General features: G+C 52.7%; 1 protein-coding gene across 1 annotated transcript in view; it reads left to right on the forward strand.

Moving 5' to 3' along the window:
• The window catches only part of ARHGAP22 (Rho GTPase activating protein 22), a 184,719-nt gene that overhangs the window by 136,863 nt on the left and 23,937 nt on the right, over positions 1–23,919 (forward strand). The window contains exon 5 of the mRNA XM_062214314.1: positions 20,342–20,470. Within this exon, the coding sequence (XP_062070298.1) occupies positions 20,342–20,470 (129 nt within the window). The remainder of the gene's footprint in view (positions 1–20,341; positions 20,471–23,919) is intronic.

The raw sequence follows: 23,919 nt of genomic DNA on the forward strand, positions 1-23,919 counted from the left end.
GTCCTCAACCAGTTGGCGAGTAATTTCATGTGGCATCAGAGAGATTATGTGGCCTCTCTTTGCTCACCTGTAAAATGGGTATCATCGTTGTACCAGCATATTGAGCTAAAATATGCAAAGGCCTTAGCATGGTGGCCAGCATATGGGAAGCGCTAAGTGTTGGGTATCTTAGGAGCAGGTGCTGGCCTTGTAGCTAGGATGCTGGTCGGGTTGCCCGCACCCCCTATTGGAGCGCCTGGGTTCGATATCCGGCTCTGGCTCCTCATGCCAGCTTCTTGCCAATGTAGAAACTGGGAGGCAGTGGTGATGGTGCAAATAGTTGGGTCCCTCCCACCCATGTGAGAGGCCTGGGTTGAGTTCCCCTCTCCCAGCTCTGTCCCCAGCCTCAGCGGATGGGAGGTCTCTGTGTGTCTGTCTCTGCCTGTAGAGTAAATAAAGCGCCGAGTTGGGCACGTCCGTTGACAGAGATTGGCTGTCAGTCCACAGGGCCGTCCAGGGCCCTGGCATGATCCCTGCCGCTCACTGGCTCCCAGCCTCTTCCTGGCATGGGACCAGTCCCTGGGAGACCGTGGACACCCAAGGAGGCAGGGTCCGCCTTCGTGAGACGCGATCGGACAAGCAAGCTGCTTTCCTGGGCTAGGCTTTATAGAGAACACAGCGTGGGGACACTCGGGCGGGCGGGGGCAGGTCCTTGACAGCGGTTGTCACACAGGTGAGGTTTGGTAATTGACATCCGAGCTGAAGCCCGAAGTGGGGGGGGGGCTGGAGGAAGCTGGAGGCAGCTGGAGGCGTCCACGCAGACAGCTGGAGAACCATATTGGGAACCCCTGAGAGAGCGCGGAGGTGCTGGGTGGGACAGGGAGAGATGTAGAGGACTTCAAGGGACCTATGGGTACAGCCTCGCTGGCCCAGGGTACGGCTGTTGTTCTGGGAACAGTGGGCCTTGAAGAGTTAAACAGAGATGCTGCTGTTAGCTGGCTGCTTTTCCTTTTGAAGGGATGGGTGGATAGACAGGTGGATGGATGGATAGGTGGATGGACCAATGAGGGAGATAAGCAGATAAGCAGGTGCCATCCACCCAGGCAGAACTTCTTTTGTGTACTTGCTATCCAGAGCCGTGCCAGTGTATGTGACACTGCGTCGCCACTGAGGTGAAGAGGCCAGGCAGGGCCAGGGAGCCGACTCCTGCCCCTTTGTCCCAGCAGAGAGGAAGGCAGCCGGTTTCACAGAAGGAACCCAGAACAGCTAAGTTCACACCCCAGTTGTGGGGGCTGGGATTCGGCCTCTTGGCGCGGGTGCCAGTGAAGACGCCCGCACCCCGTGGCTCCCGCCTCCGGCCTCCTGTGGCGCGGACCCTGGAAACAGCAGTGGCGACTCCGGTGCTTGCGTTCTGGCTCCTGCCTCCGACCCCCGGCATTTGGGGAGAAAGTCAGTGGATCGGAGCTCTTTCTCTCTCTGCTTTTCAATAAATGAATATAGGGCTTTGTGTTGGTTAGTTTTTAAAGATTTATTTATTTGAAAGGCGGTGTTACAGAAGAGAGGAGAGAGAGATCTTCATCTGCTGGTGCACTCCCCAGATGGCCATAACGGCTGGGGCTGGGCCAGGTTGAAGTGAGGAGCCTAGAACTCCATCTAGGTCTCCCATGCGGGGCCGGGGCCTAGGCACTTGGGCCATCCTCGGCAGCTTTCCCAGGCACATCAGCAGGGAGCTGGATCAGAAGTGGAGCGGCCGGGACTGGAACCTGCCCTCATGTGGACTGGAGAATGTAGCAAGGGCAACGTGCCCTCAGCTGCGGGTTGCTTAATGATTTGCAGGCTGTCCCCACCCCTGCTAGCTGGAGTGTCCTGGGGGGGGGCATTCCAGCAGGTCCCCAGCCCTGGGGCAGTCCCAACCTTGGGCGCTGAGAAATGCAGAAGTTCCCCAGGAGACACGAAAGGCACAGACCCGGCTACCCAGGCCGAGCTCACAGGCAGCCGCACCTCCGCCCAGAGCGCCGCTGAGCCCAGCCTGAGCGGTCCCTGCACCATGCCCTTCTGCCCTGCCAGGTATCTGAAGAGGAGCAAGCATGTGCCCAGGGGTGAGTGGGCAGCCAGAGCCACAGGCAGGCGGTGGGGAAACCAGGGCAGGAGACCAGAGTAACCCTTGGAGGGTTGGTGGTGTGTGCTGGCTCCAAGCTAGAAAAGAAAATGAAGGAAGACGGGGAGGCACTGCGCTGGATCACCTGCTGTGCCCCACTGACGCCCCCCGCTGGCTCATGGCCCAGGGCTGGAAGCTGGTTCCGGAGCTCTGACGGTGCCAGGTCTGGCCTGTCTTTTGGGGTTATGGTAAGCAGAACAAACATCCTTCCCCAGTCTATGCCATTTAAAAGCTGTCGGATAATGTAGCCGCCAGACCCTAGGGACTATGAGCGCAGGATGTGTGGCTGAACCAGCAGAACCATGCCAAATAGATTTGGCACGGATATGTTTGAAATATCTCAATAACTGTTCATTAGTACAGTGTGTTGAAATTAATGGTTGTGGTTTGGATCTATTGGGATACATTATTAAAAATAGTTACACCTGTTTCGTTTTAAAGGCAGGCACTAAAAAACTGTTTAAAGCTGTCCGTGTGGCTCGCGCTGTATTTCCATCAGCCTGTGCCGTCCTAAGTGGCTGTGTCCGCAGCACCTGGGCCTCAGGCCTGGGTCCTTTAGCAGCTGAGCCCGGGCTGGGCCCCTGCATCCCTGGGCAGCCAGGGGAATGGCAGTGGGCCCTGTGCAAGGACACATTGTTGCTGCTGCTGCTTTATGTATGTTTCACAGGTAGACAGGTTATTCTGCAGCTTCGGCCATTTGGAAGGCAGTCGTGTCCTGGGCTGTGGTGTCAGCAGGGCTGGGCCGAGATCCAGGTCAGCCGCTGGCACGTGGGGAAGCTGTCTAACCTAAATTTTAAATTTCTTTTTTTTTTCATAGATACAACTTTAGGAATATAGTGAGTCTTCCCACTGTACGCCCTCCTCCCCCTCCTCCTCCTCCCTCCCCTATTCCCACTCTTTTTTCTAAGATCTATTTCAATTAAATTTATATATTATACATTTATAATTCACTCTATACTAAGTAAAGTTCCACAAATTGTATGAGAAAAAAAAAAAAAAAACCTGTTCCTCAACAGTTGAGACAAGGGCTGCTCAAAGTCATTGCATCTGAAGTGTTAATTTCACTTCTGTAGATTCCCCGTAGGTGCTCTGTGAGTTATCGCAGGTCAGAGAGAACCTATGGTATTTGTCCCTCTGGGACTAGCTTACTTCACTAAGTATGATGTTGTCGAGGTTCACCCATCTTGTTGCAAATGACAGATTTCATTTTTTTTTTTTTTTACCGTGTAGTATTCTGTGGTGTACATATCCTATAATTTATCCAGTCTTCAGGGGGCGGGCATTTGGGTTGATTCCATGTCTTTGCTATTGTGGGTTGAGCTGCAATAACCGTGGAGTACAGATCCCTCTTTCCTATGCTGATTCCATTTTCCTTGGGTAGATTCCCAGGTGTGGGATGGCTGGGTCATATGGTAGGTCTACGTCCAGATTTCCGAGCTCTCCATGCTGTCTGTGCTAGTGGTTGAAGAGCCTGTCCTTGCTCCAGGGATGGATGTTAGCTCCTTTGTCAAAGATAAGTTGGTTGTAGATACGTGGGTTGATTATGGCGTTTCTATTCTGTTCCATTGGTCTACCCATCTGTTTTTGTGCCAGTACCAGGCAGTTTTGAGTATAACTGCCTTGTAGTATGTCTTTTTTTTTTTAAACTTTTATTTAATGAATATAAATTTCCAAAGTATAGCTTATGGGTTACAATGGCTTCCCCCCTCCCATAACTTCCCTCCCGCCCGCAGCCCTCCCCTTTCCCGTTCCCTTTCCCCTTCCATTCATGTAAAGATTCATTTTCTTTCTTTTTTTTTTTTTTTTTTTTTTGACAGGCAGAGTGGACAGTGAGAGAGAGAGAGAAAGGTCTTCCTTTGCCGTTGGTTCACCCTCCAATGGCCGCCGCGGTAGCGCGCTGCGGCCGGCGCACCGCGCTGAGCCGATGGCAGGAGCCAGGTGCTTCTCCTGGTCTCCCATGGGGTGCAGGGCCCAAGCACTTGGGCCATCCTCCACTGCACTCCCTGGCCACAGCAGAGAGCTGGCCTGGAAGAGGGGCAACCGGGACAGGATCGGTGCCCTGACCGGGACTAGAACCCCGTGTGCCGGCGCCGCAAGGCGGAGGATTAGCCTAGTGAGCCGCGGCGCCGGCCAAGATTCATTTTCAATTCTCTTTATATACAGAAGATCAGTTTAGTATATATTAGGTAAAGATTTCAACATTTTGCCCATATAGCAACATAAAGTGAAAAAACTACCATTGGATTACTAATTATAGCATTAAATAGCAATGTACAGCACATTAAAGACAGAGATCCTACATAATTTTTTTCAAATTAATTAATTTTCTATGCCATTTCCATTTTAACACCAGGTTGTTTTTTTTCATTTCCAATTCTCTTTATATACAGAAGATCAATTCAGTATGTAATTAGTAAAGACCTCATCAGTTTGTGCCCACACAGAAACGCAAAGTATAAAAATACTGTTTCAGTACTAGTTTTAGCATCACTTCGCTTTAACCGACACATTAGGGACAGATCCCACATGGGGTGTAAGTACACAGTGACTCCTGTTGCTGATTTGTAGTATGTCTTGAAATCTCATATTGTGATGCCTCCAGCTTTGTTTTTGTTGTACAAAATTGCTTTGGCTATTCCAGGTCTCCGGTGTTTTCTATATCTGAGAAGAATTTTCTTGGTATTTTGATGGGTATTACATTGAATCTGTGAATTGTTTTTGGAAGTATGGATATTTTGATGATACTTATTCTTCCAATCCATGAACATGGAAGATTTTTTTGTGTCTTCTGTTACTTTCTTTACTTTTTTATAATTCTCATCCTGAAGATCTCTGACATCCTTGGTCAAATTTATTTCAAGGTATTTGATTGTTTTTGTAGCTGTTGTGAGTGGGATTGGTCTTAGAAGTTCTTTCTCAGCCGTGGCATTGTCTGTGTATACAAAGGCTGTTGATTTTATATTCTGCCACTTTACCAAAACTCTTCTATGAGTACCAATAGTCTCTTAGTGGAGTCTTTTGGCTCCCCTATATATCGAATCATGACATCTGCAAATGGAAATAGTTTGACTTCCCCCTTCCCAATTTGTATCCCTTTAATTGCTTTTTCTTTCCTAATGGCTCTGGCTAAAACTTCCAGGACTATATTGAATAGCAATGGTGAGAGTGGGCATCCTTGTCTGGTACTGGATCTCATGGAAATGCTTCTAACTTTTTCCCATTCAAAAGGTCGCTGGCTATGGGTTGGTCATAAATTGCCTTGATTGTGTTGAGAAATGTTCCTTCTATACTCAATTTGCTTAAAGTTTTCATCATGAAAAGGTGTTGTATTTTATCAGATGTTTTCTCTGCATCTATTGAGATAATCATATGGTTTTTGTTCTTTAATTTGTTAATGTGATGTATCACATTGATTTTTGAATGTTGAACTATCCTTGCATACTAGGGATAAATTCCACTTGGTCCAGGTGAATGAACTTTTTGATGTGATATTGGATTTGATTGGTTAGTATTGAGGATTTTTGCATCTGTGTTCATCAGGGGAATTGGTCTGTAGTTCTCTTTCTCTGTTGTATCTTTGTCAGGTTTATGAATTAAGGTGATTCTGGCTTGATAGAAGGAGTTTGGGAGGATTCCTTCCTTTTTGATTATTTTGAATAGCTTATAGCTCGAGAAAAATTAGTTCTTCTTTCAATGTCTGGTAGAATTCAGCAGTGAATCCATTCAGCCCTGGGCTTTTCTTTATTAGGAGGGTCTTTATTACTGATTCAATTTCTGTCTTGGTTATGGGTCTGTTTAGGTTTTCTATATCTTCGTCGCTCAATTTAGGTAGGTTGTATTTGTCCAGGAATCTATCAATTTCTTTTAGATTTCCTGGTTTATTGGCATATAGTTCTTTGAAGTAATTAACGATGATTATTTTTATTTCTGTGGTATCTGTTATTACATTTTCTTTTTCATCTCTGATTTTATTGATTTGAGTCTTTCTGTTTTTTTTAAGTTGGGCCAGTGGTGTGTCAATTTTGTTTATTTTTCAAAAAAACTTTTCATCTTGTTGATCTTTTGTATTTTTTTTGGTTTCAATTTTGTTTGTTCTCTAATTTTAACTCTTTTTCTCCTAGTTTTGGGTTTGGTTTGCTGTTTTTCTACATCCTTGAGATGCATTGATAGCTCTTTATTTGGTGGATTTCTGATTTTTTGATGTAGGCACCAATTGGTATAAACTTTCCTCTTAACACTGCTTTTGCTGTATCCCATAGGTTTTGATATATTGTGTTGTCAGCTTAATTTGTTTCCAGAAATTTTTGATACATCTTTTGATTTCTTCTGTGACCCACTGTTCATTGAGGAGCATGTTGTTCAGTCTCCATGTGCTTGCATATGCTCTAGGGATTCCTGAGTTGTTGGCTTCCAGCTTCATTCCACTGTGTTCAGAAGCTGCATGGTATGATCTTGATTTTTCTGAATTTGCTGAGACCTGTTTTATGGCCTAGTGTGTGGTCAACCCCAGAGAAGGTTCCATGCATGCCGAGAAGAATGTGCATTCTGCATCTGCAGGGCGAAGTTCTGTAGATGTTGTTAGGCCCATTTGCCCTGCAGTGTCGATTACGTCTGCTGTTTCCGTGCTGATTTTCTCTCTGGTTATTCTGTCCATTGCTGAGAGTGGGGTGTGGAAATCCCCCATTACTGTTGTATTGGAGTCCAAGTCTCCCTTTCAATCCATTACATTTATTTTAAATAGCCAGGCACCCTGTAATTAGGTGCACATTCGTTTATAATAGTCACATCTTGGGGCCAGCATTGTGGCACAGGTTAATCCTCTGCCTCTGGCACCGGCATCCCATATGGACACCAGTTCTAGTCCTGGCTGCTCCTCTTCTGATCCAGCTCTCTGCGTTGGCCTGGGAAAGCAGTGGAGGATGGCCCAAGTGCTTGAGCTCCTGTACCCATGTGGAAGACATGGAAGAAGCTCCTGGCTCCTGGCTTTGGACTGGCCCAGCTCTGGCTGTTGCGGCCGTTTTGGGGAGTGAAGTAGCTGATGAAAGATTCTCTCTCTCTCCCCCTCTCTCACTCTGTAACTCTGCCTCTTAAATCAATGAATAAAGTCTTAAAAAAAAGTCACATCTTCTGTTGAATGGATCCCTGAATGATTCCAAAGTGCTTTTCTTTGTCTCTTTTAACAGTTTTTGTGTTAAAATCTACTTTATCTGATATTAGCATGGCTACACCAGTTCTTTTTTGGTTTCTGGTGGCATGGAAATTCTTTATCCTTTCACTTTCAGTCTGCATGCATCTTTGTTGGTGAGATTTTTTAAAATTATTTTTTAAAGATTTATTTATTTTATTTGAAAGTCAGAGAGGCATAGGCAGAGAGATAGAGAGGTCTTCTATCCGCTGGTTTACTCGCTAGTTGGACACAATGGCTGGAGCTGGGCCAATCTAAAGCTTCCTCCGGGTCTCCCACGTGGGTGCAGGGACCCAAGCACTTGGGCCATCTTCCACTGCTTTCCCAGGCCACAGCAGAGAGCTGGATCAGAAGTGGAGCAGCTGAGACTCGATCCTGCGCCCATATGAGATGCTGGCTCTGCAGGCGGCGGCTTTACCTGCTACGCCACAGTGCCAGCCCCTACATATCCTTTAACCAACACCGCTCCAACCCAGGTGCCCCTCACCCCTGCAGGCTCTGTCTCTACTTCGGTGTTTGACATTTTTAGCTTCCACACATGAGCGAGGTCATGTGGTGCTCGTCTCTGTGTGCCTGGTTATTTCCCTAAATACCGTGTCCTCCACGTTCATCCATGTTGTTGCGTGTGATCGGGTTTTCCCCTTTGGTTTTGTGGCTGGGCAGTAACCCATCACAGGTATCCATATTCTCTTTGTCTTTTCGTCTGTGGGCGGACACCGAGGTTGGTTCTGTATCTCGGCTCCTGTCATGGTGCTGTGGTGAGCACGGGAGGGCAGATGTCTCCTTGACAGAGCGATTCCAGGCCCTCTGGTTGTGTTCTCGGGAGTGGGATTCCTGCATCGTAGGACAGTTCTGTTTTTAATATCTTGAGGGACCTCCCTACTGTTATCCATAGTGCTTGTATGCTATCACTTTTAAATATTGCGTTTTTTAAAAAAACTAATTTATTTGAAAGGCAGAGTTAGAGACAGAGAGAGAGAGAGAAAGAGAGAGGAAGTCTTCCATCTGCTGGTTCACTCTCTAAATGGCCGCAAGCAGCTAGGACTGGGCCAGGCCAAAGCCAGGAGCCAGGAGCTTCTTCCGGGTCTCCCATGTGGGTGGCAGGGGCACAAGAACTTGGGCCATCTTCCACTGCTTTCCCAGGCCATAGCAGAGAACTGGATGGGAAGTGGAGCAGCCGGGACTTGAACCAGTGCCCATATGGGATACTGGCACTGCAGGTGGTGGCTTTACCTGCTATGCCACAATGCTGGCCCCAAGCAATGCTTTTCTTTAACCTTTTCCATGAACTTCAGTAGAAAAGGACTAGGTCAGAAGTATAATTTGATTAATTCCACCAAGATGACAGCTTTGTCACCTGAAAGACATGGAGCAGGTTGCATGGCTTTCAAAAGTGCTCCTGTATGCCCTATTTGCTCTTTTTTTTTTTTAAAGCAATTTTCATATAGAAAAGCTGAAAGCCAGTGCTTGTCCCAGGCCCCCTGCCAGGGTCTGGTGCACTTTAGAGTGCCCCTCCTTCCCAGGAGCCCTTTGATGGGTGGAGGGAGGGGTTTAAGTCCTTAAGCTGGAGCCGGCACCGCTGGGCTGGGCTCCCGGCTCACTCCCCTGCTCCGTGGCGCCTGGAACAAGCCGTAAGCCGATGCTGTGGGCGCAGCGTGGAGTCGGGGTGGAGCCACCTGCCTGTGCGCCTGGTTCCAGCTGCACCTTGCGTGTGACTCTGAGCACCGCTGGGCCCCCGTCTCCTGTCCTTTGTAGTGGGGACAGTGGCACTGCTGCCGTCCAGGCCCTTGGAGTGTTCACTACCACCGTGTCACCTCGCAGTGGTCTGCGTGTGTGCCAGGCACCGTGTTCCATGCCTGCTCTTGTTAGGGGTCGTGTCTTGTGTCTGCCCCAGCCTCTGTGTGGGCCATTCCCGTGCCAGTCACTGCCTGCTGTGCTGCAGAGACCCCCAAAACAAAGAAGGGGTTGGCTGAAAACGATCGGAATCCGTGCGAACACGTACAGTACCGACAGACTCACCGTGGGAGGAGGTGTGGCGGGTGACACGTGCGGCGTCGTTTACCTAGCGTGGTTAGGAAAGATTTACCAGGAAAGTGACCCTCAAGGGAAGACCTGAGGCAGTGAGGGAGCAAGTGGTGCCGACACCCTGGAGAGCATCTTTGTTCCAGCAGTAGCCGGGGGAGCAGCAGGTGCAGGCACCCAGAATGACAGCGAACCCAGTGAGAGGTGAATCGCAGCAGGAGAGGGCAGGGGTACCTGGAAGGTGGTGGGGGAGTGGGGTGAGCTGGTGTCACTGTCACTGTCCTTTTGAGACCCATGGGGGCGGAGAAGGAACCCACAGGTCATGCCAGGACTGGACAGGGTGGAACAGTGTGGGGGACCCGGTGCTGAGTGTGTCTCGAAGGAGGAGCCAGAGCATTCTCTGGTAGGAGTGGATATGCGCTGGAGAGAGCGGAAGCTGACCACACGTGTGTCAGATTTCCACATGAGTTCATTCTTGTCCAAGAGGGAGCAGTGCTTTGGAAGGAGCCTTTAAACCCTGAGAGTGGACGAGCCCCCAGGTGGGGCTGCAGACTGCAGGTCAGTGCATGGGCAGGGGGCAGCGGGAGCCCAGGTGATCCCCAGCCCTCTCTGCCCTGGGCATCGGTTGCCCGGCACTGAGATGGGAATGCAGGAGGCGGGAGCCAGTCTGAGAGAGAAGTAGGGGTTAGGTTTTGGCAATGGCTGCGCTGTGCTGTGGGATGTCTCACATGTGCAGAATTGTAGAGTTGCTTAGACGTGCAGACCTGCTCGCTCCTTACTGGTGCTTTGCAACAAGGAGCAGTCCCTGCCCTGCCCCCACCAAGGGCCATTTGGCAACGAGTGGAGACGTCTCTGGTTGTCATAACCTGGGAGGAAGGCAGAGGTTGCTCCTGGCACTTAGCAGGTAGGTGCCAGGGATGCTGCTCAGAATCCTACTGTGTACAAGGCAACCTCCTGCCCTCCCATGGACGTTGTGGGGCTGGGACAGGGAGAGCTTGCTCTGTGTCATATTTACTGGAGTGTAATGGTAACGGGGACCACTTGGAGGGTGCACGGGAGCTCCCAGGTGCTGTGCTAAGGGAGTAACCCCAGTCCATCCTCTGGGGAAGGCAGCTGCCCTCATCTTGTCCGTGCACGTGGCTCTGGTCAGCAGTGAGTTGCTGTGTCGCACGTCGTGGGGCCAAGGGCTGTTTAAGAGGAGACTCAGTTGCAGCTCTGGGCTCCTGGCTTTGGCCTGGCCCCACTGCAAACGTTGTAGAGTGAAGCAGCAGATGGTTCTGGCCCCCCCCCCCCCCCCCGCTTTTCAAATAAAGAAAGAAATCTTTAGCAGAAAAGAAAAATAACAGGACTAATAACAGACTCATCTTTCATGAAGAATTCTCACTGATGTATTTTTTTCCTTTAATAAAGCTAATCCTAACCTTCCCTAATAGAGAAAAAGACGGACATAAGCAATTGAATGTTTTAGAAAATCCCAACGTTGTTTCAATGGTCCACTTCATCTTCTTAAGATTTATTTCATTTATTTGAAAGGCAGTGTTAGAGAGAGAGAGATTTTCCATCTGCTGGTTCACTCCACAAATGTCTGCAATGGCTGGAGCTGGGCCAGTCTAAAGCCAGAAGCCAGGAGGTTCTTCTGGGTCTCCCGTGTTGGTGCAGGGGCCCAAACACTTGGGCCATCCTCCACTGCTTTCCCAGGTGCATTAGCAGGGAGCTGGATTGGAAGTGGAGCAGCTGGGACTCGAACCACTGCCAATAGGGATGCTGGGCCCAACCTACTTCATCTTCCTAGCATTCCCCTCCACGGCCTTGGAGGATGTTTTTGGTTGAGGAAGGAGAGTGAGTTTATGGGTGAGCAAGCCTGGGCTTGAGTGAGTGCTTACCTTCCCCGAGTCTGTTTCCTCATCTGTAAAATGGGCCAGCAGTGATCTTTCCTAGGGTGCCGGTGAGGACTAACGGTGACGGCTTGTTGTGTGCCTTGCACAGCAATTCACATATAGTGGGTCCTCAAATGTGGCCGTGGGGCGTTCACTTCTGGAGAAGATGAAGCAATAGGGCATAGTTCACCTTCTGTCCTGAAACAACCGAAATACAAAGAAAGAGGGCAAAGCATGTAGCACAGTGCTGTCAGGCTGCTGGGCGTCAGGTAGGGAAACGTGGTGACCCCTGAGAGCTGGGAACCAGACTAGGAGAGCCCTGCCTGGGGGACGTTTCCAGGCTGGGCTGCAGGAAGGGGATGCCCAACTGGAGCCCACCGGCCTCCACCAGCTGAGGCGACAGAGCTGAGAGTCCAGGGAGACCAATGTATAGAGCTCCTGGGCTGGCATGGCAAAGACCAAAGAGCTGCAGGGAGAGGAAGCTCCTTTGAGAAGTCATCCGTGTCCCCATCACTACACGCACACGACACAACTCCACAAGGCTGGGGAGAGAACCACCAGGGAGGAATCGAGGCAGCCGTGTCTGTCCTGACACAGCTCAGGGAGTAGCGCCTGGTCCTAGCTGCCAGACCGGAAAGTTCCCTACTCACGGGTCGCAGGGTAGGAGACACAGAAGGGAATAATGAGCTCCATGCTGAGGCTCTGGGTCTATGTAATCGGTCTCATTTTGAGAGTTACACAGAGAGAGGGAGATCATCATCCTCTGACTCCTGCCCCAAGTAGCTGCAACAGCTGCCATTGGGCCAGGCCAAAGGCAGGAGCCAGGATTCCATCCTGGTCTCCCACAAGGTGGCCAGGGACCAAGCAGTCAGGCCCTCTTCTGCTGCTTTCCTAGGCACGTGAGTGGGAAGCTGGCTTGGAAGTGGAGCAGCCGGGACTTGAACTGGCTCTCAGTTGAGATTCCGGTGTTACAGACAGAGGCCTAACCCACTGTGCCACAACACTGACTCCTTCCCCCTACCCCCCAATAGGTCTTAAGAGCAAAACCTCTAAGCAGCAAACAATTGCCAGGAGCAATTGTTTAAGTTCATCCCAGGAAAGATCTAAAGAATATAGGTATACAGAAAGCATCCAGCACCCAACCGTTTAAAATCACAGTGACTGACACTTCATCAACAATACCAAGAACGCAAAGCAGCAGCAAAGATAATCCATGATGATGGAAACCAACTCAGTTGAAACCAACCCAGACGTGACACAGAGTGTAAAATTAGCAAAGACATTGGCCGGCGCCGTGGCTTAACAGGCTAATCCTCCGCCTTGCGGCGCCGGCACACCGGGTTCTAGTCCCGGTTGGGGCGCCAGATTCTATCCTGGTTGCCCCTCTTCCAGTCCAGCTCTCTGCTGTGGCCAGGGAGTGCAGTGGAGGATGGCCCAAGTGCTTGGGCCCTGCACCCGCATGGGAGACCAGGAGAAGCACCTGGCTCCTGGCTTCAGATCAGCACGATGCGCCGGCCGCGGCGGCCATTGGAGGGTGAACCAACGGCAAAAAGGAAGACCTTTCTCTCTGTCTCTCTCTCTCACTGTCCACTCTGCCTGTCAAAAAAAAAAAAAAAATTAAAAGAATTTTTAAACGTGTTCCATATGTTCCAAAAACACATGAAAGGTATACATTTTTTTAAAGGCCCACATCAGATTCCTAGAGATCAAGCCTCCAATGTATGAGATGATAAACACACTGGATGGGGTTAATGTTGGATTAACAAGGATGAAAAGTTAGGGAGCTCAGAGATACAGCTGTAGACATGGTCTGCATTAGTTTTCTGTTGGTGCTGTGACTGGGTACCATAAATCCAAGGGCTTGAACAACACAAATTTATCCTATGGTTCTGTAGGGCAGAAGTCGGCCACAAGTCCCACTGGTGTCGCATAACGGTGTCAGTGGAGCCAAGTTCCCTTCCGGAGGCTCAGGGAGGGGATGTCCGTGCTGCTGAACTTTCCAGCTCCTGGCCCCTTGCCTCAGACTCATCAACGACAGGTCCAGTTCTCCCACTGCATCGTCTCCCCTTCTCCTGTAGTCACATTTCTCCTGGCCTGTCCTCATCTGTCTGTGTCTCCTGTTTTTAATGACCTTTGTGACGCCATTGGGTCCCTGCTGGTTCATCCCGAGACCAGCTGATTCACAACTTGGGTTCCGTCTGCAACCTCTTCACAGGTTCCGGGGACCAGGACGTGGATGTTGTTAGGGGTCTAGGATTCTCCCATCCAAAAATGAAACAGAGAAAAGAGAACTGGACAGAAAGTTAGCAGAGCATCTTTAAACTGTGGGCGACCTTCATATTGCGTAAAATACGAGTAATCAGAATCCCGAAGAGGGGGAAGAAGAGATGGTTGAAGAAATAACGGCCAAACGTGTTCCGAAATTTGTGAAAACTGCGAACTGTAAATCTGCAAAGTTCAGTGAGTCCCAAGTGCGGGAAACATGAAGAACTGCACTGAGAACATCGTCATAAATGCATCAGGAACAAAGGGGACCGAAAAAAAACAAAAAGACACAGACACGTCCCCTCCACAAGCGAAGATTCTTGCAGATTCCTCATGAGAAACAATGAGAGTGGGAAGACAGTGGAGCAGCAGTGAGAGAGAGAGAGCGTGCGAGCGAGTGAGCACAGTTTTCTCCTGGAAGAATTTATCCCGTGAGAATACCGTTCAGGAAGACGAAGTCATGCACACGCCCAAAGAATTCACCAGCCATCACCTGCCACGAGACATGTTCGAGGAAGACCTTCAAGCAGAAGTAGAGCAAGACCACAGTAAAACAAGGCTGCACGGGAATTGGGACCAGCGACTGCGGGGCAACCGCGTGGCCCTTTCTTAACATTTAAGTCTTTGCGGGAGATAGTATCCACTTAACTTAAAACAATGACTACGTCTTTTGAGATGGATAGCAGCGTGTAACAGTAAAATGTATCACAATCGGCTGGCGCCGTGGTTCAACAGGCTAATCCTCCGCTTTGCGGCGCTGGCACACCAGGTTCTAGTCCCGGTTGGGGCGCCGGATTCTATCCCGGTTGCCCCTCTTTCAGGCCAGCTCTCTGCTGTGGCCCGGGAAGGCAGTGGAGGATGGCCCAAGTGCTTGCGCCCTGTACCCTCATGGGAGACCAGGAGAAGCACCTGGCTCCTGGCTTCGGATCAGCAAGATGCGCCGGCCGCGGCGGCCATTGGAGGGTGAACCAATGGCAAAAAGGAAGACCTTTCTCTCTGTCTCTCTCTCTCTTTCACTATCCACTCTGCCTGTCCAAAAAAAAAAAAAAAAAAAAAAAAAAAGTATCACAACCACAGCACGAGAGGCCAGGAAACAAGAAATGGAAGTATATACTCTTCAAAGGTGTTGTTGTTGTTGTTGTTGTTTTTTTTTTTTTTTTTTTTTTGACAGGCAGAGTGGATAGTGAGAGAGAGAGAGAGAGAAAGGTCTTCCTTTTTGCCATTGGTTCACCCTCCAATGGCCGCCGCAGCCGGCGTGCTGCGCTGATCCGATGGCAGGAGCCAGGTGCTTCTCCTGGTCTCCCATGCGGGTGCAGGGCCCAAGCACTTGGGCCATCCTCCACTGCCTTCCCGGGCCACAGCAGAGAGCTGGCCTGGAAGAGGAGCAACCGGGACAGAACCTGGCACCCCGACCGGGACTAGAACCCGGTGTGCCGGCACCGCAAGGCGGAGGATTAGCCTGTTGAGCCATGGCGCCGGCCCTCAAAGGTCTTTATGCTGAGCACGAAAGCGTGTAATGTCAGCTGCAGTGGATTGTGAGAAGTTAAAGACGGATACTGTAGATGCTAAAGCAGTCACTACATCATGGAGAGGGGAAGGCGTGCATGTGTGCGCACACACACATACACACACACACACTGAAGCTTGTCAGATTGCACAGAAGACAAGACCCCGCTGTGTGCCCAACAAGGAATGCACGTGAAATACAGAGTTAGAAGGGTGGTAAAAGACACACCCTCCTGACACGAGTGAGCAGAAAGCACCGTGGTTGCCCGTCGGATTTCACAGCCAAGAGGGGGTCATTTCGTAATGAAAAAGGGGCCAGGTCATCAAGAGAATCTAAGTCTTCAGTGTTTGCGCTCCTAACAGCCAGACCCTCAAATAACGGGGAGCGGGGACCGATCGGAGGGCAAGGAGAAATAGACAAGTCTGAAATTATAGTTGCGGGTTTTCATAACCCTGTCTCGATCATTGATAGAACAAGTAGTCCCGGAACCAGTAAGGATATTGAAGACAAATTTGTCAGCCGAGCAGACCTCATTCACGTTTCTAGAACACCCTGCCCGACCATGGCAGAGTAGTTCTTCTCAGTGCAGAGGTGTGTGGGCCCACACCAAGTTTTAGTACATTTGAAAGGATCAAGTCTTATGGCCTGCGTTCCCCGCACACAGTGGAGTTGGAAATCTGTACTAGAAAGATTTCTGGAGATCGCTTTAGATCTGGAAACCAGGGCTCCAGAGGAAAATGAGAAGATGTTTTGAACTAAAATGTTGTGAAAACACACCCAGATTTGGACGCCTGTGTAGCACTGAACCCCGTGAAAAACCAGGGATGGGCGTGTGGGACAGCAGGTGAAGCCGTCACCGGAGACGCCACATCCCACACTGGAGTCCTTGGGCCGGAATCCCTGCTCTGCCTCCACTCCAGCTTCCTGCTGGTGCACGCCCTGAGAGGCAGCAGGGGGTGGCCCAAGTGCTTGGCTCCCTGCCGCCCTCGTGGGAGACCCAGGTTGAGTTCCTGGCTCCTGGTTTCAGCCTGACCCAGCTCTCCTGGCTGTTATGGGCATTTGGGGAGTGAGCTAGCAGATAGTAGATGGAAGCTCTGTTTCTCTCTCTCTCTCTCTCCATTTAAATTTTTTTTGTAAAGAAAAAGACCAAATTATACCCAAAATAAACTGAGGAAAGAAAGGAATAATACACACGCGTGGAGACCAGCAAGAACCCAGGTTGGCAAACCACAGCCTCTGGACTGGCCCCCTGCCTTCTATTAAATAAGGCGTTATGCCAACAGCCCTGCCCTCCCCCTGACATGCGAGTACTGCCCGTGGCTGTTTTTATGCTGTAACCGCAGACTGGAAGTTGTCGAGAGAGGGCACGCGCTTGGTGCAGTGGCTTTTGTTGCCCTGTAGGATGGCTGCATCCCATAGCAGAGTGCCTGGTTCAAGTCCTGGCTTCGCTGCTTCTGACCCAGCCTTCTGCTCACTTGCATTGGGAGGAACAGATGATGGCTTAAGCACTTGAGCACCTGCCGTCCACATGGGAGACCCAGATGGCAACCTGGCTGCAGGCTGCCCCAGCCTTGGCTGCCGCAGTGTTTAGGGTGTGAATCAGCAGACAGAAGATATTCTCTCTCTCTCTCTCTCTCTCTCTCTCTCTCTCTCTCTCTCTCTCTCTGTGTGTGTGTGTGTGTGTATCTCTGCCTTTCAAATACAATGAAAATAAGTAAATAAATTTTATATATATATATATATATATATTTTTTTTGACAGGCAGAGTGGATAGTGAGAGAGAGAGAGAAAGGTCTTCCTTTTTGCCCTTGGTTCACCCTCCAATGGCCACCGCGGCCGGCGCATCTTGCTGATCCGAAGCCAGGAGCCAGGTGCTTCTCCTGGTCTCCCATGCGGGTGCAGGGCCCAAGCACTTGGGCCATCCTCCACTGCCTTCCTGGGCCATAGCAGAGAGCTGGCCTGGAAGAGGGGCAACCGGGATAGAATCCGGCGCCCCAACCGGGACTAGAACCAGGTATGCTGGTGCCGCAAGGCAGAGGATTAGCCTGTTAAGCCACGGCGCCAGCTGTAAATAATTTTTTTTAAATATTGAAATATCTTTTCAAAAAAATCAAAGTAGTTGTGACAGAGACCATTTAGCCCGAACTCCTAAAATATTTACCATCTAATCCTTTAAAAAAATGTTTTCTAGGGGCCAATGTTGTGGCACAGAGGATTAGGCCTGTGACACTGGCATCCCATGTTGCAGCACAGGTTTGAGCCCTGGGTGCTCTACTTCTGATCCAGCTCCTTGCTAAGGCACCTGGGAGAGCAGTAGAAGATGGCCCGAGTGCTTGGGCCTTGCACCCATGTGGGAGACCCGGACTGAGTTCCTACCTCCTGGCTTCCATGTGGCTCAGCCTCGGCAGTTATGGGATTTGGGGAGGGAACCAGCAGACGGAAGATCTCTCTTCCTCTCTCTCTCTCTCTCTGTTTCTTTGCCTTTCAAATACAACAAAAGTGAAAATAAAAACCCTCAGCAAACTAGGAATAGAAGGGAATTTCTTCCGCCTGACCATGGACATCTACCAAAACCCCCACAGCAGATAGACCCAGCGGTAAAGAATGGGACGCCTTGGCCCTAGGATCAGGAGTGAGACAAGGATGTTCGCACTCGCCACTTCTGTTCGGCATCCCAGTGGAGGCCCTGTCAGTGCAGTAAGACAGACGGAGAAGAGGCGTGCAAGGTGCTCAGGTTGACAAGGAAGAAGCCGCGCTGTCTCTTTGCAGCTAGCAGGTGCACCAGCAAGTCCATGGCAGGAGAGAAAGTACTTCTTAACAAAGGGTATGGAGCAGCCACAGGCACAAGAATTAACTTCAGTTCAGCCCTTGTCAACGTAGACTACTGAACTCGCGGGCCCAAGTGTAAATCCAAAACCCACGAAGCTTCTGAAATAAAACCTAGGAGAAAGCATTTACGAGCTGGGGTTTAGCTCAGGTTTCCTCCGTACAACACCGGAAGCAAGCTTCAGCCGAGGGAATGACACATCGGAGTCTGGAAAATTAAATTCTGCTCCGCAAGACGCACTGTTTGTAGAGTGAAGAACAAAAGGCACAGCTGGAGAGAAATATTGGCAGAGCAGGTAACTGAGAGAGAACTCAAATGCAGAAACCCTCGATAATGGAAAACGGAACACGGTGAAACCTTGAGCAGATCCCGGGAAGATACCCAGAGGAAGAGGTGCCCCGTGTTGTGAGTTACCGGGGAAGTGCGAATGCAAGCGGCACCTTCTACCCCGGCAGTCCTGCGAGGACGGCTGGAGGTTTAAAAGGCTTTCCAACCTCGGGCATCAAGCATGGGCGAGGATGTGGGGGGCCGGAACCCCAGCCACTCTGGGAAATGATTTGTGGCCCCTCCTGAAAGGTTATGCCTGCATGAAAATATACACCAGTAGCAGGGCTACGTACAGAAATCTGTGCGAAGTTAAACTCACGGGCCCAGAGCACCACGGGGCAGGGCCCTGGGCGTGGGGGCGTCTCTGTGCGTCTGAGCAGGGTGACTCGAGCTTATATGACTTACCTGATGGAAAAGGAATTTCCCGGCTTAGGGGGGACAAGGGAGGAAGCTTAGGGGGAACAAGGGAGGAGGCGCTGCCCGGCTCTCCAAGTCGTCCGCAGGTGCTTTCCCAGAAATGTGTCTGTACAAAAGCCGCCCGGGGGGCTTCAGCCCGCAAGGCCCAGGTGCTGTGCAGGGCCACTGTCCCCACAGCTGAGCTGCTCCCTGGGGGGTAGCAGCCGTGTCCCCTCCCCCCCATAAATGACCACCGCAGCCACTGGAGCAGCTGGGGGCTGCCCAGGGCCGTGCGAGCCAAGCGATCAGGGCTTGTCTGTATCCCAGGGGCCTGGGAGGTCCATATGCCCACCCCACCCCTGGGCTTTGGGCCCGGGGTCTGCAGCCCACTGTCCCTGCTGCCCAGTGTTCGGGCCTTGCCCGTGGCGCCACAAGACATCACACCCCTCCCTGTGCTCCAACTCTTGGGGGCAGCCTCCTGTCTCCCCAGTGGCATGGCACTGGCCCACCAGGTTGTCTTACTTCTAGGGGAGGGGGCAGGAGCCCCTAGTGTGTGTGTGTGGGGGGGGAGGGCATCCTGCTCTACCACGCCTTACCTGTGGTCTCCTTGCCTACCCTGGGCCTCCGCCTCCTGGGCTGGTGGCTGAGTGCTGGTGAGCACGAGAGGCCCTCGCAGAAGAGCACGGGGTGTGTGCCCAGCTCCCGGCCAACACCAGCCCCTTCTGTCTGCTGTCTGCCCCCGGGCTCAGGAGCCAACATGGAACAGCCGGGGTCCTGCTGCCGTCCCTCACTGCCAGCCCACACCCCCTTGGGAACTGGGGTCTCCACGGGTGCTGCCGGCAGGTGGTCCTGGTTGGGTGTGGGCAGTGGGGCTTCAGTTACGTGTTGTGGGGTATGGGTACCTCAAGATGGTTCTTGTGCTTCTACATCCCTTGACGCTCTGCGTAAACAGCTTCGTGAGCATCCCGGAGAAGAATTCCCATGCAGCTGGGCTGCCGTAGGGCTGAGGGCGGGTCCGCTACGGGGGTGGGGGTGGGGGGCTCTGTGCCTTTCCACCCTTCCGCCTTTAGCTGCCGTTCCAGGGGCCGGCTGTGGGTGGGGACCTGGAGCCCTGAGCCCTGGCCTGGCCCGGTTGGATATATCCAGTGGCCGTGATGTTGATGCACACACGGAGAATCTGGTGTCAGGCTGGGCAGAGCGGGCCCTGATGCGACACAGCCCACCCACATCCCATATGTGGGAGCGCCTGGGTTCAGCTCCCGGCTCCACTCCTGACCCCAGGTTCCTGCTCAGGGAGGCAGCAGGTGACGGTACAAGGAGTTGGGTCCTTGCTACCCGCATGGGAGGCCTGGATGGGGGTCCTGGGGCCAGGCTGTTGTAGGCATTGGGGTGCCTGTCTGTGTCTTTCTCACATTGTTTTGCGGGGGTAGGGGCAGGACACAGCGATGATGAATTGTGCTTGTCAGGTGGGGGGAGTTGACTCAAAACCTAACATGGTGAGGCTGCTCTGGGGCTACTGCACTTCTCTGATCTCCCCCTAGCGTCTGAGTCTTCTTTTCTAACTCTGCTCTGGGCATGCTTTCCATGGCTTCTATTTTGATATGGAAAAATAACAGCACAAGACTAAAGGCAAAAAGAGGACAGTGGGAGGGGTCGCCAAGGGTGTGAAAGAGGTCGGCTTCGAGCCAGCACCGGGAACAGGGCTGTCGCTGGAAGGAGGTTCCGGCCCGGGGAGTGATGCCCACCGGTGGTGTCGGGGGCGGGCCCCCACATAAGCCTGTGTCTCCCTGTCTTGCAGGTGGCACCGGCGAGCGGGAGAAGGTGCCGGCCAACCCCGAGGCGCTGCTGCTCATGGCCAGCTCGCAGCGGGACATGGAGGACTGGGTGCAGGCCATCCGCCGGGTCATCTGGGCCCCGCTTGGCGGAGGTACTGCCCGTAGCTCGCGCGCCCACCCTCTAGCACCCTTGTCTCCAGGTAATCACAGCCCCCGCCCCTTGAGCCCACAGGGGCCCGGTGCCCTCCGGCCACCCCCCCGGGGCTGCACCGAGCTCGCCCAGCCAGGAAGGCAGATCCGCTTCTCAGAAACAGGCTGTTCTGCAGCCGGCGTGCTGCGGCCAGGAGGGGCCGGGGCTCCTGCTTCCCTCCCCTCCGCCAGGCCGCGGGGCAGCCACACGGAGACCCCGTCCGCCCTCCAAACCCCCACCCTGTGCCTGACCGGGACTCGGTGGTTGCCGCTGACTGGCTGCCTCCTTGATCCAGAATCACGCGTTGGGTGCCTGGCACCCAGGACCCTGGAACTGAGCAGGCCGTGCCTTTACTTCCCCTTACCTCCTCTGTCTGTGGGCGGGGAGGGCAGGTGAGCTGGAGTGGGGTGATGGGGGTGACGGGTCTTGTGCCGTGCAGTGGTGAGAAATGCAGTGGGGCAGAGAGAGGCCAGAGGAGGGGCGTGGATAGAGGGGGCAGCCCAGGGGGAGTGCTCATGCTGTGGGCCTGGCAGGTGCAAAGGTCCTGAGGTAGGAGCGCGCTGTGGGAACCCAGGTGCATCAGGAAGGCCTGAGGGAGTGGGGAGGCCCTGAGCTGCGAGAGGCCCTGGTGGGGATTTTGGAGTCTGCTCTAGAGGCAGTGGGGTGCCAGGAAGGGCCCCCAGCAGCACACGTGCAGGGCCTGGCTTGTCAAAGAGCTGCCCTGTGAGAAGTGCACTGTGGGCCACGTGGGCCGGGATGCTCAGGGCTCCAGGGGCCATGGGGCCTCCCTCTGCTGGCGTGGGAGTGGAGGAGATGAGCTGTTGGGGTGCAGCTGCCAGGTTGTGCCCGCGGGATGGACACGGGGTGCGGGAGCCAGGAGGGGTGGCCCCCAGCTGTGTGCCGTCTCGGCAGGGTGGCATGCATGTACAGACTTCGCATGATGGGATCATTCTGCTAAGGGGCGAGGCGGGGGTCAGAGGGCGGAGGCCAGACCACCAGCTCCCTTGCTGAATGGTGAGAGTGGGAGCCATCAGGCTGGCCGGGCCCTGAGCACGTGGTCCAGGCAGAGACAGACCCTTTCACCTTTGACGGAGCCCCTGCTTTCGTCTGCTCCGCACCTGCCCAGCTGTCCTCTCCCGTCCCTGGCTGTGGCTGCCTGGCCACCTTGCATCCCAGAGAGAAGGGTTACTACAATGTGGCAAGTCGTATTAACCACGGCACCCATAAGTGGCGTCCTGCTGTTGGCCGCGACTTTCCCGGCCCAGACGACAGCAGCAAACTTGACTTCCAGCCCGGATGTAATGGCCAGGGAAGAGGCTGCTGCAGCCTCCCGGTCTGTGGCAGGATTGTTGGGTGAGACCCAGCAGAACAGGAGACGGCCCGGGAGCACACCCCACACGGCCAGACTTGGATTTGTCACAGGTGGCCTCTGGGAGCGCCATATGATCACGACCCTAGACTCCTAGAGGATTTTGAAGGAAGTTCCAGAAGCATCGGTATTTTAGGAGAAGAGCTGGAATGTGCACCTGTTGTTTAAGAGGTAGATGAAGAGTAAAAGGATGTGCCACAGGTGGAGAAGACGTGAGCGTGTTGTAAAAACCATGCGTGGATTTCAGACACTGTGTGCAACAAAATAAACCTGTTAACTCCATGTTGCCAATGAACATGTGGAAGTTCTCCTTGTATGTCTCACACATCTGACCCTCAAATGACTTCTCCCCTAACTCCTGCAGACCAGTGAGGCCAAGACAGGCCAGCGGGCAAGAGACTTGAACAAGCACTTCGCAAAGGAAGCAACAGGGCAGCCTTGTTTGTGATGGCCTGACACCACCCAGAGATGGTGCCATGCCTGAAAAACTGGGAGCCATTCTTTTTTAAAAGATTTGTTTACTTAAAAGAGTTGGAGAGGGAGTGGGAGAGGGAGAAGGTCAGGGAAAAAGAGGGAGAGAGGGAGGGAGGGAGGGAGAGATCTTCTATCCTCAGATGGCCACAATGGTCAGGCCAAAGCCAGGAGTCAGAAGCTTCCTCCGGTCTCCCACATGGGTGCAGGGGCCCAAGCACCTGGGCCATCTTCTGCTTTCCCACACCACAGCAGAGAGCTGGATCAGAAGTGGAGCAGCTGGTACTCGAACCGGCGCCCACATGGGATGCCGACACTGCAGGCGGCGGCTTCACCTGCTAAGCCGCTCCACGGGCTCCTGTGATCCATTCTTTTTTTTTTTTTTTTTTGGACAGGCAGAGTGGACAGTGAGAGAGAGAGAGAGAAAGGTCTTCCTTTTTGCTGTTGGTTCACCCTCCAATGGCTGCAGCCGGCGCATCGCACTGATCAGAAGCCAGGAGCCAGGTGTTTCTCATGGTCTTCCATGCGGGTGCAGGGCCCAAGGACTTGGGCCATCCTCCACTGCACTCCCAGGCCACAGCAGAGGGCTGGCCTGGAAGAGGGGCAACCGGCGCCCCGACCAGGACTAGAACCCGGTGTGCTGGTGCCGCAGGAGGAGGATTAGCCTATTGAGCCATGGCGCCGGCTGTGATCCATTCTTACAGCGGGAAATTCAACAGCCGTGAGAAGGCATCAAGTTCAGCTTCCCCCAACAAGTGTGAAGTGTTAAAGTGGTGTGTGAGAGAAGAAGCCCGACAGAAAAATCACCTGCTTTGTGATTGCCTGGCTGTAAAGTTGAGGCACAGGGCGGAAGTAAACTCTTATTGTTTATGGCTAGGCAGGCAGCAGAAATGTACAGAAATGCAGAGAGATGAATCCCACAGCAGTCAGGATAGCAGGGGGCGCGGGGGAGGGCCGTGAGGCTCTGGAATGTTCTCTGGCTCGGCTTGGGTCACGGCTCTGCAGGCATGCATTTTGCGGTAATGTGTAGACCTGCACGTTTCTACCTGGAGTGAGTTCCTGGAGGCGTGCGTGTTTCACCAGGGGAGAGATCAGAAAACGCACAGCACAGATCAAAGGAGAGTTTGCATCCGAGATGTGGGGTGATTTGTCTGCCGACCGTCTGGGAACAGAGCAGGGTGGGTGTTCTGACCCCATAGCAGCCCCGCCAGGGGCAGCCCCCGAATAGGGCATGCTCACTGGGTGCTGCCTGTGCCAAGCCAGCCCCTCTCCCCCTCTCCCCCCTCCCCCTCCCCGCCCCCCCTCCCCCTCCCCGTCCCTCCCTTGATCTCTGCTTGCTCGGATGGGGACCTTCAGCAGGCTCCCACGTGTGCCCAGATCTGCCCCTGCTCTAGTCCACACCCCGGCCTTTAACCTCCTTCTCTGCGTGCGGTGTGGGCTGTGAAACAGGAACCATCCCCTAGGGCGCATCTCTCCTGAGGAAATGCAGAAATCCCAGAGGGAGCCCAGTCTGACATGCCCGGGCAGGCAGGCGGCCCTCGCCGGTGGGGGCGGGGGCTCCCACAGCCCCT

Source organism: Lepus europaeus, chromosome 17 (genome assembly GCF_033115175.1).
Source record: "Lepus europaeus isolate LE1 chromosome 17, mLepTim1.pri, whole genome shotgun sequence".
NCBI classification, from domain to species: Eukaryota; Metazoa; Chordata; class Mammalia; order Lagomorpha; family Leporidae; genus Lepus; species Lepus europaeus.